Raw genomic sequence first — 17,265 nt, 5'->3', positions numbered from 1 at the left:
GCACGGCTGAGCACAATCATGTACCTGTGCGTGAATGTTAAATGCCCAGCCGTGGGTCGCAGGCACGCGCCCGCGACCCGGTCCAAAGCTCCGTGACCGCGGCCACGGGACCCGATCGCCGCCGGAGTCCCACGATCGGTCTCCGGAGCTGAAGAACGGGGAGAGGTGTGTGTAAACACACCTTCCCCGTTATTCGCAGTGGCGCTGTCATTGATCGTGTGTTCCCTGATATAGGGAAACACGATCAATGACATCACACGTCCAGCCCCGCCCCCCTACAGTTAGAAACACATATAAGGTCACACTTGACCCCTTCAGCGCCCCCCAGTGGTTAACTCCCAAACTGCAATTGTCATTTTCACAGTAAACAATGCATTTTTATAGCATTTTTTGCTGTGAAAATGACAATGGTCCCAAAAATGTGTCAAAATTGTCCGATGTGTCCGCCATAATGTCGCAGTCCCGAAAAAAAATAACTGATCGCCGCCATTAGTAGTAAAAATAATTAATAAAAATGCAATAAAACTATCCCCTATTTTGTAAACGCTATAAATTTTGCGCAAACCAATCGATAAATGCTTATTGCGATTTTCTTTTATCAAAAATAGGTAGAAGAATACGTATCGGCCTAAACTGAGGGAAAATAAAGTTTTTTTTATATATTTTTGGGGGATATTTATTATAGTATAAAATATTGCATTTTTTTTCTAAATTTTCACTCTATTTTTGTTTATAGCGCAAAAAATAAAAACCACAGAGGTGATCAAAAACCACCAAAAGAAAGCTCTATTTGTGGGAAAAAAAGGACGCCAATTTTGTTTGGGAGCCACGTCGCACGACTGCGCAATTTGTCAGTTAAAGCGACGCAGTGCCGAGTCGCAAAAAAGGGCCTGGTCCTTTACCTGCATTTTGGTCCGGGTCTTAAGTGGTTAAGACAGGTTACTCTTTTTAGTAATTCTAAAACAAAGTGTCACGTTAGAAACAATATTTTATTTGCATTTATCCAAAACGTTATGACGCGCTATGTAAGTAATTATAGGACACCCAGATATAGCAAAATCAAACAACAGATGCACCAGCACACTGATAGAGGGACACAACTCTCAGATATAAGTTCATATGGGTTTAAATAACCCTTCTTCATGAGTATTTAAACAAAAGTGCTCAAACATAAAATCACCAGTAGATTTCCAAAGTGTGACACCACCACTTTAGTATGGTTGTAAGCTTACCAAAAGCTGTGGACCCTCTAACTAAACAGAGGTCAAATGTGCATATGACCAAATACCCTGGCCGGGGTAATCGCAGGACTCTCCCACCACACTTCCTGGAACACACAATGGCGTTGGCATGTCGCTCCACCCCATGCCTTTTGTCACACGTGACCTCGTCGGCGGGGCGCTTCTGTGGTTTAGCCGGCTTCTTTTTACAAATGTGAGTTGTGCGCTTCTAATATGGAAGTGCAATATTTGTATGCAATAAAACAATCATTACAATGTGGAGCTTCTTTCATGTTGATTTTGGTCCCATTGAAATATTATTGAGATAACGAGCATAGTCTACACGTCACATCCAGAGCAGTGGGAGAGTCCTGTGATTACAGGTATTTGTCCATATGTGCATTTGGCCTCTCTTTAGTTAGAGGGTCCACAGCTTTTGGTAAGTTTGCATTCTTTGATGTTGGCAGCTACTTTTCTAATTTCGTAGTATTCACTATTATTGTTTGGTTTGCGCATTAGTATTTCCCACATACATACTAAGGTGGTGGTGTCACACTTTGGAAATCTGCTGGTAATTGGATGTTTGAGCACTTTCGTTTAAATAGTCACAAAGAGGAGATATTTAAACCCATATGAATCTTATAAATTTATATCTGGGAGTTGTGTCACTGTATCAGTGTGCTGGTGTATCTGGTTTTTGATTTTGCTATGTGCAATGTGAATTTGCATGTGGGTGTCCTATAATTACTTGCATAGCACGTCAGCACTTTAAAATTATTTACAGTATATACTCGAGTATAAGCCGACTCGAATATAAGCCGAAGCAGCTAATTTTACCACAAAAAAAATGGGAAAACGTATTGATTTAAGCCTAAGTATAAGCCTAAGGTGTCCATCTGCATGCCTCACTGTGCCCATGCCTCACTGTGTCCATGACTAGACTTGCGTTTAACATGGGAGTATACTCCCATGTTATAAGGGGTGCCCGGCTTTGAAAAATCGGTGCTCCCTGGCTGTAGGTCCCCCCAGACAGCAAACTTTGCACACTTGTAGAGGAGAACTGGGGGCTATATGTGTGCCAAGTTTCGGGGTCCAGGGGACCTACGGCCAGCCAGTACCAGGTCCCCAAAATTACCGTTTAACATGGGAGTCTATGAAAAATCGGTGCTCCCCGGCCGTAGATCCCCAGGCAACAAACTTTGCACACTTGTAGAGGGGGAGCTATATGTTTGCCACGGGGACCTACGGCTGGCCGCTACCGGGTCCCCAAATTCCGGGAAATCAGTTGCAAAAAGGTGACTAGAGTATAAGCCGAGGGAGTCATTTTCAGCACAAAAAAATGTGCTGAAAAACTTGGCTTATACTCGAGTTTATACAGTATATCCCAACTGTTTTGATGTTTTGGTTAAATGCAATTTTCTTAAATTTGGAGTTTAATATGGTTTCTAGAACAGCTGTTTTTTTTTTTAATTGCTTGATCTGGTCTGTGATAAAATATCTCATGGCAGAGCTGCTGCTATCTATTATACATTTTTTAGCAACACTATTGTTTTCATTTTCACTATTTGTACCCTTATAATTCATTGTTATCTCCAAGCACAGTTTTTTCGAGTTGAAATAGGTTACTCTTACTCCCTATTCAAGACTTAAAGTGGTAGTAAACTCTTTACTACCACTTTTACCTACAGGTAAGCCTATAATAAGGCTTACCTGTAGGTATAAAGAATATCTCCTAAACCTGTGCGGTTTAGGAGATATTCCCCTCGCAATGCGCTGCTGATTGCAGTGGCACATGTGCAGCGGGGATCCTCGGCAGCCGCCGGACCTTGCCGTAATGAAGTCTCCCGCGCACCGCTCCAGACAATCACAGCGCTGGAGCGGCGATACCCGGAGGACACGCCGAGGCAAGATGACATCTCGCTCGGCGTGGACCAGGTAAGTTCTCCACACCTCGTTCCAAGGTTAGTATTTCATAATGAGCTAGTATGCGGTGCATACTAGCTCATTATGCCTTTTGCCTTTCAGATGTAAAAAAAAAGAAAAGAAAATGTGGCGGTTATAAAACCGCTTTAAGCTGTCCTTAAAGTTTTAATCTGCACTCTTGTGTAACAGGTACACTGTACTGCAGGCATCAAAAGATGTCTATTCCTACCTTCCCAGCGTCACCTGCTGCCCCTGTCCACCACCGACAACTTGGGAACCCCCTGCATTTCCAATGCAATACAGACTTTCAGAAAGTTATTGTATAAGTAATCCTCATTTAACGACTTGCCTGTTTAACGACCACTCGCACTTACGACCAGCTCTCCCCACCTTAATGTGAAAGTGAATATAGAGGGCGCTCAACTATAGGATGGTATCTCACAACTACCCCTTATAGTTAAACAAATTAATATATAATTGAAATAATAGACAAATATAAATGACAATAGTGCATTAACACAATAAAGTGTTTGATTGATGTCTCTTATTAAATAGTCCCAATACGTGCATTACAGTGAATCTGATATTATAATCTTCTTATCAACTGCATTCTTGCTTAGGTGATATCTTTCCGCCACCAAACATTAAAATCTTCTTTCACCCAAAAAGTGCTCTAACATATGGATGCGCTTACCAGAAGTATCTGACTTCTTTAGTGAAAAAGAGAGTCAGATAAAGCTTTAGCAGGATTGTGCCTGCACACATGCTGACAGGAAAATTGCTTTTGTAAACCTCATGCTTAGCGTCCCAGCAGGATATATGAAAAAACCGGAGAAAAAGCCAATAGCGTAATACTGTTTATTTTAAAACCATAAAAAAACACGGGAGCCAAGTGGCCTCTTACTTTAAAAAGTGCCTCCCGGCACTGGGGCTGCAGGTATGTCACAGCTCGTAGCGGTTTCACTTTGTGTGGCTGTGTGTGCTCCCACCTCCATGGTTGACATACAGATCGCCGGGTGCTTCTGGGTCCTCAGCGTCGGAGAGGACTTTGGGCTGTCACGTGACCAGGTACCGCCACCGACGTACGTTTTGTTGGTTAACGTCTTCAGGGGGCGTGCCTGGTCACAAAGGATCACGGGATTTGTAGTCTGTTCAGACCTCTCATTGGATCCGAACGGGGAAAACACTAATTAGATTGCAGCCGCAGTGCTCCCCACCTTAATGACCCGCTATACATCATTGTATTTTACAGTACAGAATTTTCGTTTGTGTTCTATACTTATGCAAATTAAAACAACGTTATTGAGCTGGAGTTTTGTGTTCAGACCTTTTTTTCACAACACTATACAGTAGTTAAGAATGCTTAAAATATTGAATACTTATGGCTCCTCATTTAACGACCAATTAGTTTAACGACCTGGTCGTTGGAACAGAACCTGGTCGTTAAGTGAGGAGAGCCTTGTATATGGATTATATTTATTTTTTCAGACTACAGATACTGTTTTATCTCTGTCAACACAACACTTTGTTCCATACCAATGAATTATCTAGGCTGAACATGTCAATCATAATTTTATCATATAGTATGGGTGTGCCAACATGGACATGAACATTCTATATGCTGATGTTCATGTAAAGGTAAGTATATCTAAAGCAGAAACCTGATTTAAAACCTCTGTCAATCTGTTATTTTTGCATCCATGCAAGGGAGAATCATCCTTTGTTTGTCCTGGCGACCAATGTCACCTGAATGAAAAGTGATAGGAAATTCAAAATGCTTCAAGCGTCACACTCTGAGAAGTCTAACTATATTGTAGATGTTTTAGCCTGAAGATTCCCATGTTAACACTTGGCAGTTAAGCTAAGTTTGCTCTTCTTTGTTTTTTCAAAGCACTAGCGACAATGTCCATATTGATTTTAAAATCAGTGTTTGTCACAATGTATGTACTGTACAGGGGCATCATAAGAGGTTGCTGCTGAATCGCAACAAGGTTATTCTGATGACTCAGATCTGTCAGACTCAATTGTAAATCTGTTATTCCCATGACATGAACAACCATGTTGTAGACTTGACTGTAAATTGCTGCATTATGCAGAATGTTTAATGTATATGAGATGCATTCCATTATCTATTTTATACTACTTTAAAATTGTCTGACTTTAGCTACACAAAACATAAGTTTTATGGTCAACATAAAAAAAAATTGATCGGTTCATACTTTAAAGGTCATTTATGCCTAGTTATACTGTAAGATATGTTTGCAAATTACTTAGAATGTAGATTTAAAATTGACTTTGTCCTGGAATAAACATGACATGAAATGTCCACATTGTGGTACATTGTTTAATTGAGACCTGGAAAAAGCATACAATACAAAAAAAAAGTGCTAAATAGTAACTATATGATCTCTTGTTTATGATTTTGTTTTTATACCTGTGTCTGTAGATAGAAATATGGGTATGTTCCCACAATAACACATGCAGCAACATGTGTTGTGGCATTGCTATTTGCCATTCAAATATGCTACATTTTAAAATGATCACATTTAGCTCCCTTCATTGACATTCACAGAGCATTTTCTCCAAAAATGCAAAATGTTGGATTGTTTTACAACATTGTTTCCCAAAACCGCGCTTTTGTGAGAATGTGTTTCATCTTAAAATTGTGATTTCTGCAGTAATATTCGCTTGGGCTGCATTAACCTGCATTTGGCTATACAAGCAAAGTAAACCAATTCCTAAATTCAGCCTATTTATACCTTATTTTATATTTCATACATAGTATGGCTCAGGATTGCTTGCATCATAGAGATTTTTGGATAACATTTTGCAATTGATAAAAGTACATTATGAGAGGTTACATTTTCTTGTTACTTTACTACACAACAGAAATGAAAGTGAATCATTTGTCTAATGGCAGGTACCATAAGGTGCCTACACAGCTTATTAGCTTCTGGAAATTGGCATGGTTGTTTCTGCTGCTGAGGTTTTGGTATAAGAGATTTTGTCACTGATATATTTTACTGCACATTAATGAACTTAACAAACATAAAAAACAAACGTATTATTCTTCATAAAGAAATGGTTAAAGGTGCCATACCTAAAAATCACAGGGCTCCATAGATATATTTTATGGGGGTCCTCCTCAAGCAGAAAAAAAAAATTCTATTGAACACCCCCCTAATTTACTACAGCTGGGCCTGACCTACAGCATACATATATACATATATATTTTTAAGCATTACATATGTTTTTTTTTAATACTCGAAGGCCCATGCACATTGGTGATTTTGCCCTTATAGTTGAAGGCACAGGTGACACATTTCTGTGTGCGTAATTTTTGTGTCCAGGGCATATGTGCATATGAGTACCACTCCAAACTGTGTTCAGCTGCCACATATTTCAGCCTATCATTGATTTTGACAGGCAGTGGGCTGTTTACTCCACCTGTGCCTCCTGAGCACTTGAATATATGGGTAAAAGCATGCATGTGCATGAGCCCTAAATACAAAGCAAAATGCAAAGCATTGTCCCTGGAATTCATAGTGTTGTAAACTCTCTCTAGAATTCTTTCGCGTCTCGGCACCACAAATGTCAGTGCTTGTGACAGATTCATACACTTGACAGGTACACAGATTTGTTTTAGGAGACCCACAATGAGGCAAGAATGTCCATATTGGACTCTCTATCCTCAGTGAAACCCAGGCTCAATGTTGGTGCTCTTCCTCCCTGATTACTGCACTCATCACTGAGACTGGTACATTGGTCGAGGAGTTCTGTTGTGGGGTATGCAGAACATGATGGGGATCTCTGACTAGTTCCCCATCTGGTCCACTTTCCCCATTATTAGCAGTAGGTGGATTCCATAGCCACTATTCAGTCTAATAGCAGGTAGAGAATGCATCAACTGCCTCCCCCTGCCAATCTCAAGGAAGGTGAGCCTGATGAACTGAATCAGGAATCATGGAATCCACCCTTTGTCATCCTCTGTCAATCGCAAGGCAGACGGACGTTCAAAAACTTGAACGCTTTTTGAAAGGAAGATTGGTGGAATGCTTGTCTTGGGCTCCAAGCTGGCATTTGTATAGGATGCTCACTTAGATGTGTGATATATTTGGTGGATTTTCTGGTTTATTTCTTTTTTTACAATAATACTATGCAGTCCCTGGCTGTTACTAATCAAACATGTTTTGTTTAGTGTTCCATAGTCTGGTCCATTTAAAATGTTGTACTACATGGGAAAATCTGTCTCAAAAATAGATTTCATTGATATCTCAGTTTTGTCTCCTTTTCTCAAGAAAAACATTTAGTGAACCAAAATTGCCCTATCCTGCTTCTTTCTTCTCAGATATGCATAAGCTATTTTGTGGTAAATTGCCAAGATCATCCAATTTCTTTATGCACATCTCAATGTTCCTTTTAGCATATTTTCATTAATATTTTCAAAGCAAAACAAGTAGAGAATCGTTGCAGATATAATCTTGTTAGTTCTCATCTAACATAGAAGTAGCATCTAAAAGAATATCCATAAAAGACAAGGAAATATCCTAATATAACATTAATAATGAAAAAACACAGCTGTTTTTCTGATTCTGTATCTTAATATAAGCATCACAATTAACGTAATGGTTAAAGGTAATAATAAAAAGCTCAGCAAGTTACGTTCAAGTGACACTATAAAGACTAAACTATTGCACTATATTTCTAACAACCCCAAAGTACCCCTTAGCTTTTCCATATTATACCATGTAGTATACTGAAAAGTGGTCATTATTTCCCAAAGCTGATCCCCAGGTGAATCCTAAACCATATAGTAAGATCACATATATAAAAAAATGTCTATGTATACCGGTACTTTTTTATTTCACTGGGTATCTAATTTATCCATCATGGACAATCTAAATACAATCACCTTGAAATCCTCTAACTTAGGGGGGTTGAGATCCATCAAGTCAATATGGTCTTTTTTACTCCCAACAAACAAATAATTTCCCATCTTCCAAGTGCTACCTGTAGCCTTTTATTCACTTTAAAGAATAATGTAATAAGCACATAGATGGGCACAACAACCTAGTGAACCCGGGTATAAAATTCATAACTTTAAAAACCTTTTGCCAGAATTTCTCTTATCAGATACTGCCACCATAGATGAAGCAAATTTATCAAACTGACATTTCGGACAAGTAGATAACATTGAAGATGGTGATTTATAAAAATGAAATGCCTGTGACCCATATGGACAAAAAGCGGCACGAAAAGCACCAATATATATACATTGGAGTCACATTAACCCTGTGACTCCAATCACTACAGATTGCCAGCTTCCATCTGCTTCAGTTTCTTTTCCCAAGGGGCGTGGCATGGGTGGAGACAAGCTTAAGCCAATCTGTTATACACTTGATTGGGCAACTGGTGTGCGCTTCCATGTCTCTCCCTGACATTAAGACCACTTTCAAACTAATGAGCATTACAGGCGGTTTAGCACTAAAAATAGCACCTGTAAAGCGCCTCTCCTGACACTCCAGTGTGAAAGCCCGAGTGCTTTTACACTGGAGCGGTGTGCTTGCAGGACGCTAGAAAAAGTTCTGCAAGCATTATCTTTTCGGGCAGTGGAGTGGTGGTGTATACACCGCTCCGCCACCGTCCTGCCCCCGCCCTGCCCATTCAAATGAATGGCCAGCGCTGCTGAAGAGCCTGCAAAGTGCTTTGGGAGCGGCACTATTAACTCCTTTGGCCACTAGTGGGGGTTAAAAGTGCTCCGCTAGCGCCATTAAAATGACGGTAAGGCGCCGCTAAAAGTAGCAGCGCTTTACCAACGATGCTCTCACCGCCCCAGTGTGAAAGTAGCACTTTAAAGTGGTTGTAAACTCTTACATATACCCAGCGAAGTGTATAACCTCAGGTGATAAACGGAGATGAGACAAATACTCCTACATGAGTTATACACGTTTGTCTGCAGCTTTCTCTTTTTTACATCTTTTTAAAGTGCAGAATCTAAAAAGGTTGTCTGAGATGTCAGAAAACTGGGCGAAGAGCTAAAAATTACACTCTGCAGAGCTCTGCAAGGTGAGCAGATTGGAGGACCAAGCTGAGGCTGTGTGCTGGAGATCCCTCCCGTCAGCATTTTTCGTTGTCAGGAAAACTTGTCAGAAGTGACAGTGCAGATAGCAAACAGAAATGACACTTGGTGCTCTGGATTGTGACATGTACACACTATATAGAGCAATATGTTTTGTTTCTATTTCATTTGAGCAACGCGGTGGCCAAGTGGTTGGCCACCGCGGTGGTCATTGGCACAAATCACAACCCTGACACTACCTGCATGGAGTTTGCATGTTCTCCCTGTGCCTGCATGGGTTTCCTCTCACAGTCAAAAGGCATGCTGGTAGGTTAATTGGCTCCTGTTTAAATTTCCCATAGTATGTGTTTATGTATTAATGCGTGTTGGAGACCTTATATTGTAAACTCCTAGAGAGCAGGGACTGATGTGAATGTATAATAATATGTAAAGCGCTGCTGTAGTAGTATCTGAGGTTTGCAATCCCTTAATGATTAAATGCCTGGTATGCTCTATGAAACATGTTTATATTAAATCAATTTCAACCAGGCTTTCTGTGGTGGTAGACTCAAAAACCCAGCGTATCCAATAAACACATAAATTTGAATAGGGCTGTAAAAGAGTAACTCAAATTTTGTTGGGGAAAAAAACAAATCTCTGTTGGTGACAGGGGCGGACTGACAACTCATGGGGCCCCCGGGCAATAGAAGATTATGGGGCCCCTGGGCTTACAGATGGCCACCACGCCAGGAGGCAGGGCAGCTAAAATCTCTGGGTTTTCACATCAAAAGCATGTCGGTTTTGGACATATCAGGGACAGATGTAAAAAAAAAATAGATTTTTACATACTGTCCCTGGTTTTACTGAGCCTGGCAACCCTGATGGGGCCCCCTAGTGGCATGGGGCCCTCGGGCAGTGCCCGAGTGACTCAATGGTCAGTCCGTTCCTGGTTGGTGATCAATGTACATTGCATTGCAAACTTTGCTGCAGATTCCTACCTGTTTCTGCTCTGAAGGATAAGCTGTTTTTGCTTTGTCTTTTGTATACAGATTCTGAATAGGAATGATTTTTCATTCTCATTCAGCTAGTGCACTGGCAGGGCTTTAGTGAGGAGAGTGGGAGAATCTGTATTCCTTCAGGCTGCATTCACACCTGAGAGGAGCGTTCGGCTCCAGAGCAATTTTTATTTTTCGCATGCATGTAAAAATCGTAATTTTTGGCAATGAAATTAAACCCCCAGAACGTCATATTTTCTGAAAGCGGAGGCCCAGTAGAATAAAAAGGTGATGGTTGAAAATTATTATGTCATATGATATTTGCGGAACTGTTTATTAAACACAAATTTTCACAAAAAAATATAAAATTTAATTTTAGTGCAAAAACCATATAATACCCATTTTTGGTTAAAAAATAAAAGATGAGATTGCCTTGAGTAAATGGTAGCTCAGTGAAAATAAACCACACTGATAAATACTGGTAAAACTTGTTAGTTGTACCAGTTTTATTAGTGTTTTCTTGTGCTTATATTTATCTGATATTTTTTTATTTACAATTTTTATATTTTTGTAATTGCTGTGTAGCCATGATAAAGAGGGAATGTGTTTTGCCCCACAAAATGAGTTGGCCTTTTTTGGCTCATTAAGGCTGTTTTTGAACTTTATGAATTTAGTCTGGTGCTCATTCTGTGGGCCAGATTCACAAAGAGTTACGTCGGCGTATCCGTAGATACACCGTCGTAAGTCAGAATCTGCGCCCTCGTATATTTAAGCGTATTCTGGAAACCAGATACGCTTAACCACTTCCAGACCTGCGCACGACGATGTACGTCCTCTTTTTAAAGATGGATATCTCGGTAACGGCAGCAGCTGCTGCCACAACCGAGGTATCCATCTTTAGTGTGAGCGGTCCTGTACACGATAACGGCGGTCTTCGCGGCGGATTCACCGCGAGATCGCCGTTATCGGTGGCAGGAGAGGGCTCCCGCCGCTCTCCCGCGCCCTCCGCCGCTTACCGGAGCCGTCAGTAGCGGCGGAGGAGATCGGTTGCGCTCGGCTGCTGACTGGGGACGCGACTGAAGTAAAAATCTCCTTCACCCGTCCCCATAGCTCTGCTGGGCGGAAGTGATGTCAAAACGTCAGTCCCGCCCAGCCTCTTAAAGAAACATTTTTTTTTTTTGTCATTTGAAAAAATTACAGTTTCAAATATTTTTTTTTTCTTGCATTTTAGTCTAAATATGAGATCTGAGGTCTTTTTGACCCCAGATCTCATATTTAAGAGGACCTGTCATGCTTTTTTCTATTACAATGGGTGTTTACATTCCTTATAATAGGAATAAAAGTGATCACATTTTTTTTTTCAGTGTAAAAAGTAATAACATAAATAAAAATAAATAAGAAAACAAAAATTTTTTTTTTTTTAAAGTGCCCCGTCCCGACGTGCTCGCGTGCAGAAGCGAACGCATACGCGAGTAGCGCCTGCATATGAAAACGGTGTTCAAATCACACAAGTGAGGTATCGCCGCGATCGGTAGAGCGAGAGCAATAATTCTAGCCCTAGACCTACTCTGTAGCTCAAAAAATGCAACCTATAGAATTTTTTAAACGTCGCCTATCGAGATTTTTAAGGGTAAAAGTTTGACGCCATGCCACGAGCGGACGCAATTTTTAAGCGTGACATGTTGGGTATCATTTTACTCGGCGTAACATTATCTTTCACAATATATAAAAAAATTGGGCCAAATTTATTGTCTTATTTTTGAATTAAAAAAAGTGATTTTTTTCCAAAAAAAGTGCGCTTGTAAGACCGCTGCGCAAATACGGTGTCACAAAAAGTATTGCAATGACCACTATTTTATTCTCTAGGGTGTTAGAAAAAAAACAGACGAGGTTATTCTCTTGTTGGTACCCAGCAGGTTACCAGAAAAAACATGCACCAATGGAAGGCACACCAGACCAAATGAATAATAGACTCTTATGATTTGGTCTGGCACTCCTGCTACTGCTGCATGTTTTTTTCTGGTAACCAAATATGACTTGGTTATCTCCACTGCTTATTTTAAAAGGCACATCTGTATTAATTAGGAGCTTAATGAATTGTCTTTTATATTTTCCTGAAAGTCGGCTTCAAAAAATAGCTAACCAAGAAGAAGTATGGAGGTCAAGTGTTCTGACATCAAACACTGCATGCTGTTATTGTGCCATTGACTCGCACCATTTGGAGCTTACACCTTTTAAACCCATTTAGCTGTGGAAGCCCCTATATTACTATAAATGCAGGTTCCTTTTAAGGTACCCAGACAATTGGACCTTCACTAGGCCATGCTGATAGAAAAAACCTGACATGCACATATACTGCACAGTACTTGTCAGACAAACTCTGCTAAACTTTCTACCTTATATCTCTGCTTATTTGGCTATTGGCTGAAATTTTATAACCTACAGTATCTACTTGCAATGCAGAAAATTACCACAAATTTTTTATCGTTACTCTCAAGCCAAACGATTTGTATAATTACAAGAGATTTGGTCAGACCCTTTGCCATTTTGTATGGGTACCTTTATACATTGCCTTGAGAAAAGTGGGCTTTTGTGTGGAACTGTTAACTAATCCTGTATGTCAGCATGTCTTGTCTTTGCTTCTGGCTCAATGTCTGAAATTTAATGGCTTTCTGTTGCTTTTAATGCTTCGTACAATTTAGGCTAACTGTGTAGATATGTCAAAGAAAGACAAGCGCGCGGCGAGGAGGTGGAGAACAAAAAGTGTCAGCAAAGATGCAAAAATACAACTTCAGGTACAATTTTAATCCCTAATCCAATACAACCGTTTCAGTCTGCCCCAATTCTTTGAAATTAGTAATGTTAAAAGGTAACTGAACTGTTAAAAACAAGTGTGTAATTTTACATCTATCCAGGGACACCAAACACCTTTTGCCATTATAACTTCTGCTTTCTTTCCCCTACTGTATCTTTGGAGAGATTGCATCACAGGTCCAGGCTAGTGTAGACATTGATTTGTTTACATTAATTTTATCTGTGGTTTATGTCTAATCTAGAGAACAGCTGCCTATGATAAAGCTTAGTTGATTTATAAAAGGTAAATAGGCCGTTCATTTTGCAAGGGAATTTTCCCTTGAGGCCTAGTTGACACTATTGCGGCTCTGCGAACAAAATTTGCATGGGCACAGCAGCCCATTCATTTGAATGGGCTGCGGTGCCTGCATTTCATGCAGGAAAAGGGTTACTGCACCATTTTTAAAATGCAGCGGCAGATTTCCCGGCGGTTCCCACACCTGCAAATGCTCTGCAGTTTTAGATGCGTGGGGGTGCCAATAAGAATGAATAGCAGCCCCGCACGTTTTTAAAGAGTAGTTCTGGCTGCGGGTGGTTGAGGGAACAGGTGTGATTCCCACACCCACAACCACCCTCAAAAGTGTGAACCAGATCTAACTTGAAGGGTAAGTTCATCTTTACAGGAAGTCTGTAAGGTGCACTTGCACTGGACCCCCCCCCCCGGTCCTGCTGTACCAGTGTCCCACGATCCCCCGCTGTCAGGTACCAGGACGTCGCTTTACCGGTCTGGGGATTTGAAATCTTCCTGACTTTCTCTCCTCTCCAGTGCTGAAAGGACTGTCTAGGTGGATTCTGATTGGTCAGCTTTGTCAATGTGACGGTGCTGATCAATTAGAATGCCTCCTATCCGTACATGCTGAGAGGTACAGATAGAAGATTAAGTCGGTGGGATTTCAAATATCCGGACCGGTGAGGCGACACCAAAGTGTCTGACAGCAGGGGATTGCGAGATTGGGGGCTGTGCAATGTCAGTTCCCCTTACAGATTTTCTGTAAAGGTGAACTTGTCCTTTAATGACTGAGGTGAGTCTCTATCAACTTTCTTTATCCAGCTGTGCAAGTGAAAATACTGGACTCTTCTTTTCCTTGCATATGATCTGGTATTCTTTTGCAAAGTTTTCTTTTTACTCCATTTGCTAAGCTAACGGAAAATATTCTTGCAAAGTGAACACCCTGTAAATCACTTCTGTCTTCAGTGACAAGAGCAGTAAATGAGCAGTAAATGATAAAATATACTATAGCATATGCGTAATAACTAGAGAAGCAGATCACAAACCGTTGGAAGAAGGCATCAACCTTCCTACATTTAGTCGATTCCTCTGCAGAGCAGGGAACAGGAATATCTAATTTGTAAAATATATTTATTTAAAGAACGGTTACCCTTTTAGACTTGGTTCAATCTGTGTGTGCGCGTATGTCGCATTCCCATTTATTTCAAAGGGCTGCCCTACCACGAGAAATGTGGGAAAAAAGTATTTTTTTTTTGTTGTTATGAAAGATCAATTGGAGCAAAATAACAACATATTTGTTCTGAGTTTAGTAGCTAGTGAATTTATCAAAGGCAAAATATAGTTAATTTGTCGCATTGCCACCTGTGAATATTCCCTGATAGAACTTGGATTTGGGCCCAGAGTTGTCACAAGAGTAACATCTTGAGTCCTTCAGTTTAGGGAAGCGCAGCTCTGTACAGCTTCATAGTAAAGAAACCAAATGAAGACAACCGTTTAGTTAAAACTTCATCAAACACATTTAAATGTACTTTAATTCGCCATTAAAAATGTAAAGTTCCTTTTATTACAAAACTGTTTGTTTTTCTGGAAGTGCCCAAAAAAATCACCAGCAACTACAGCAGCAGCATTTTTATTTTAGAGGGGATCTCCCATAATCCTCATTCCCCTGTAACTGGCTTGGCTGCCTTTTAGCACAATTGTGCTCACAGTAAAATTACTAAAAGCTTGTTACATGAAATATGCAGAAATTTCCTTTCCTTTACTGGACTGAATTTATGATAATAAACTTGCATCTTTACAAGGGAGAAGTTAATTTTATTACAACAGTGAAAGTGCACTACGTGACCTATTTTAGTACCTACCTTACAGAAACCGGTAATCATCGGGTTACTTTCTTGCAGAGCATGTAGCTTGATCTGAAATGGATTTTTTTTTCTCAACAAAGGAGTTCTTAAATGTATACTGTATATACTTGAGTATAATCTGACCCGAATATAAATCAAGGCACCTAATTTTACCACAAAAAACTGGGAAAACGTATTGACTCGAGTATAAGCCTAGGGTGTCCATCTGCATGCCTCACTGTGCCCATGCCTAGACTGACGTTTAACATTGTAGTCTATGGAAGGGGTGATCGTCTTTGAAAAATCGGTGCTCCACAGCCGTAGGTCCCCCAGACAACAAACTTTGCACACTTGTAGAGGAAAAACGTGTGCCAAGTTCCGGGTCCAGGGAACCTATGACCGGCCGGTAGCGGGTCCCCAAAGTCACCGGAGAAATTACCGTTTAACATGGGAGTCTAGGGAAGGGGTGCCCGGGTTTGAAAAATCGGTGCTCCCTGGCCGTAGGTCGCCTGAACAACAAACCATGCGCACTTGTAGAGGATGAGTGGGGCTACATGTGTCCCAAGTTTGGGGTCCAGGGGACCTAAGGCCAGCCGGTACCGGGTCCCCAAAGTCTGGGAGATCAGGTGCAAAAAGGTGACTTGAGTATAAGCCATGGGGGGCATTTTCAGCACAAAAAAATGTGCAGAAAAACTTGGCTTACACTCGAGTATATGTGGTGTCTTAAAGTCCAATTCCGGGAGACTTGAAAGACCTCCTTTGCATTAGGACTGTGGTCACACTGAAAGAGAGTTAACTGCTTGTTCAGTGCACACCACTGCAACACAGTGGCATGAACTAGGCCTACCAGAGGCAAGGCATTGCCTTGTCATGCAGTGGGATTGTGTTGCAATGGCCACCCAACACAGTCCCACCACATCTGGTGTGAAAAAACAACCTCAATTCCCAAAAAGTTGGTACTCTGTATAAAATATACATAAATTTTATTGAAAGTTCTAATAAATTTATGTTTAATTCTATCTGCTATTTATACTTTGAATTCTTAAGAGTTGGCTGCTTAAACATGAGCAGGCTGGTAGTGGCCTCAGTGCGTGACCTTGCCCAGGGGGCAGGCTTATGATACTATTAAGATGGCCCTGCTGGAGCATAGGGGAATAGACTTTGCAGGGTCCAGTCTAGCAGCGAGCAGGATTGCGTAAGAAGATCTTATTTTCTATGTCCCCTAGACCTAAACAAGCAATTAGGCCCCTTTCACACGGACGGATAGAATGGTGCTTTTAGCTGCGGATACTACCGCAGCTAGAAGCACACAATGCTTTCCTATGACACCCTTCACATACTACGTTTAGCTGCGGTTTTGTTACCTTCGGGTTTGTGCGAATAGACAAAATAGAATTTAATGCGTCCAGGTGCGATCTGGCGCAGCTATCGGCACATAACCGCAGGTAATCGCAGTGCACTGTGTCAGCTGCGTTTGGTATTAATCTTGAGGGAGAACTCCACGCCAAATTTTAAATAAAAAACCGGCATGGGTTCCCCCTCCAAGAACATACCAGGCCCTATGGATTTTAAGGGGACCAGACCCTTATCCAAGCACGCAGCCCGGTCGGCCAGGAAAGGGGGTGGGGATGAGTGAGCGCACCCCCCTCCTGAACCGTACCAGGCCGCATGCCCTCAACATGGGGGGGTAGGTGCTTTGGGGCAGGGGGGCGCCCTGTGGTCCCCCACCCCAAAGCACCTTGTCCCCATGTTGATGGGGACAAGAGCCTCTTCCCAACAACCCTGGCCGTTGGTTGTCGGGGGCTTTGGGCGGGAAGCTTATTGGAGTCCAGGAGCCCCCTTTAATAAAGGGGCCCCCAGATCCCGCCCCCCCCACCCTAGGTGAATGACTATGGGGTACATCGTACCCCTACCTATTCACCTGGAGGGAAAAAAATGTCAAAATAACACACTACACAGGTTTTAAAAGTAATTTGTTAGGCAGCTCCGGGGGGTCTTCTTCCGACTTTGGGGGTCTCTTCTTCTGCTCTCAAGTGCCTTCTTCCTTCTGCTGGGCTTATCCACTGTCTTCTTGCAGCTCTTTTACCAGCGGGGGGGCCCCGGTCTTCTGTCGTCTTCCTTCTTCGATGTTGACATGTTGCTT

General features: G+C 41.4%; 1 protein-coding gene across 5 annotated transcripts in view; it reads left to right on the top strand.

Annotated features, from left to right (window-relative positions):
* Positions 1-17,265, top strand: part of OSBPL6 (oxysterol binding protein like 6) — a 281,392-nt gene that overhangs the window by 187,592 nt on the left and 76,535 nt on the right. For 4 of the 5 annotated variants that reach the window (XM_040357666.1, XM_040357664.1, XM_040357661.1 and 1 more), the window contains one exon: positions 12,899-12,991. The exons of the other annotated variant lie outside the window; for it this stretch is intronic. In XM_040357666.1, the coding sequence (XP_040213600.1) occupies positions 12,899-12,991 (93 nt within the window). The remainder of the gene's footprint in view (positions 1-12,898; positions 12,992-17,265) is intronic. 5 annotated transcript variants of the gene reach the window in all.

The sequence above is a fragment of the Rana temporaria genome, chromosome 6, assembly GCF_905171775.1.
Source record: "Rana temporaria chromosome 6, aRanTem1.1, whole genome shotgun sequence".
In the NCBI taxonomy this organism is placed as follows: Eukaryota; Metazoa; Chordata; class Amphibia; order Anura; family Ranidae; genus Rana; species Rana temporaria.
This window is presented reverse-complemented; position numbering and strand designations above follow the sequence as displayed.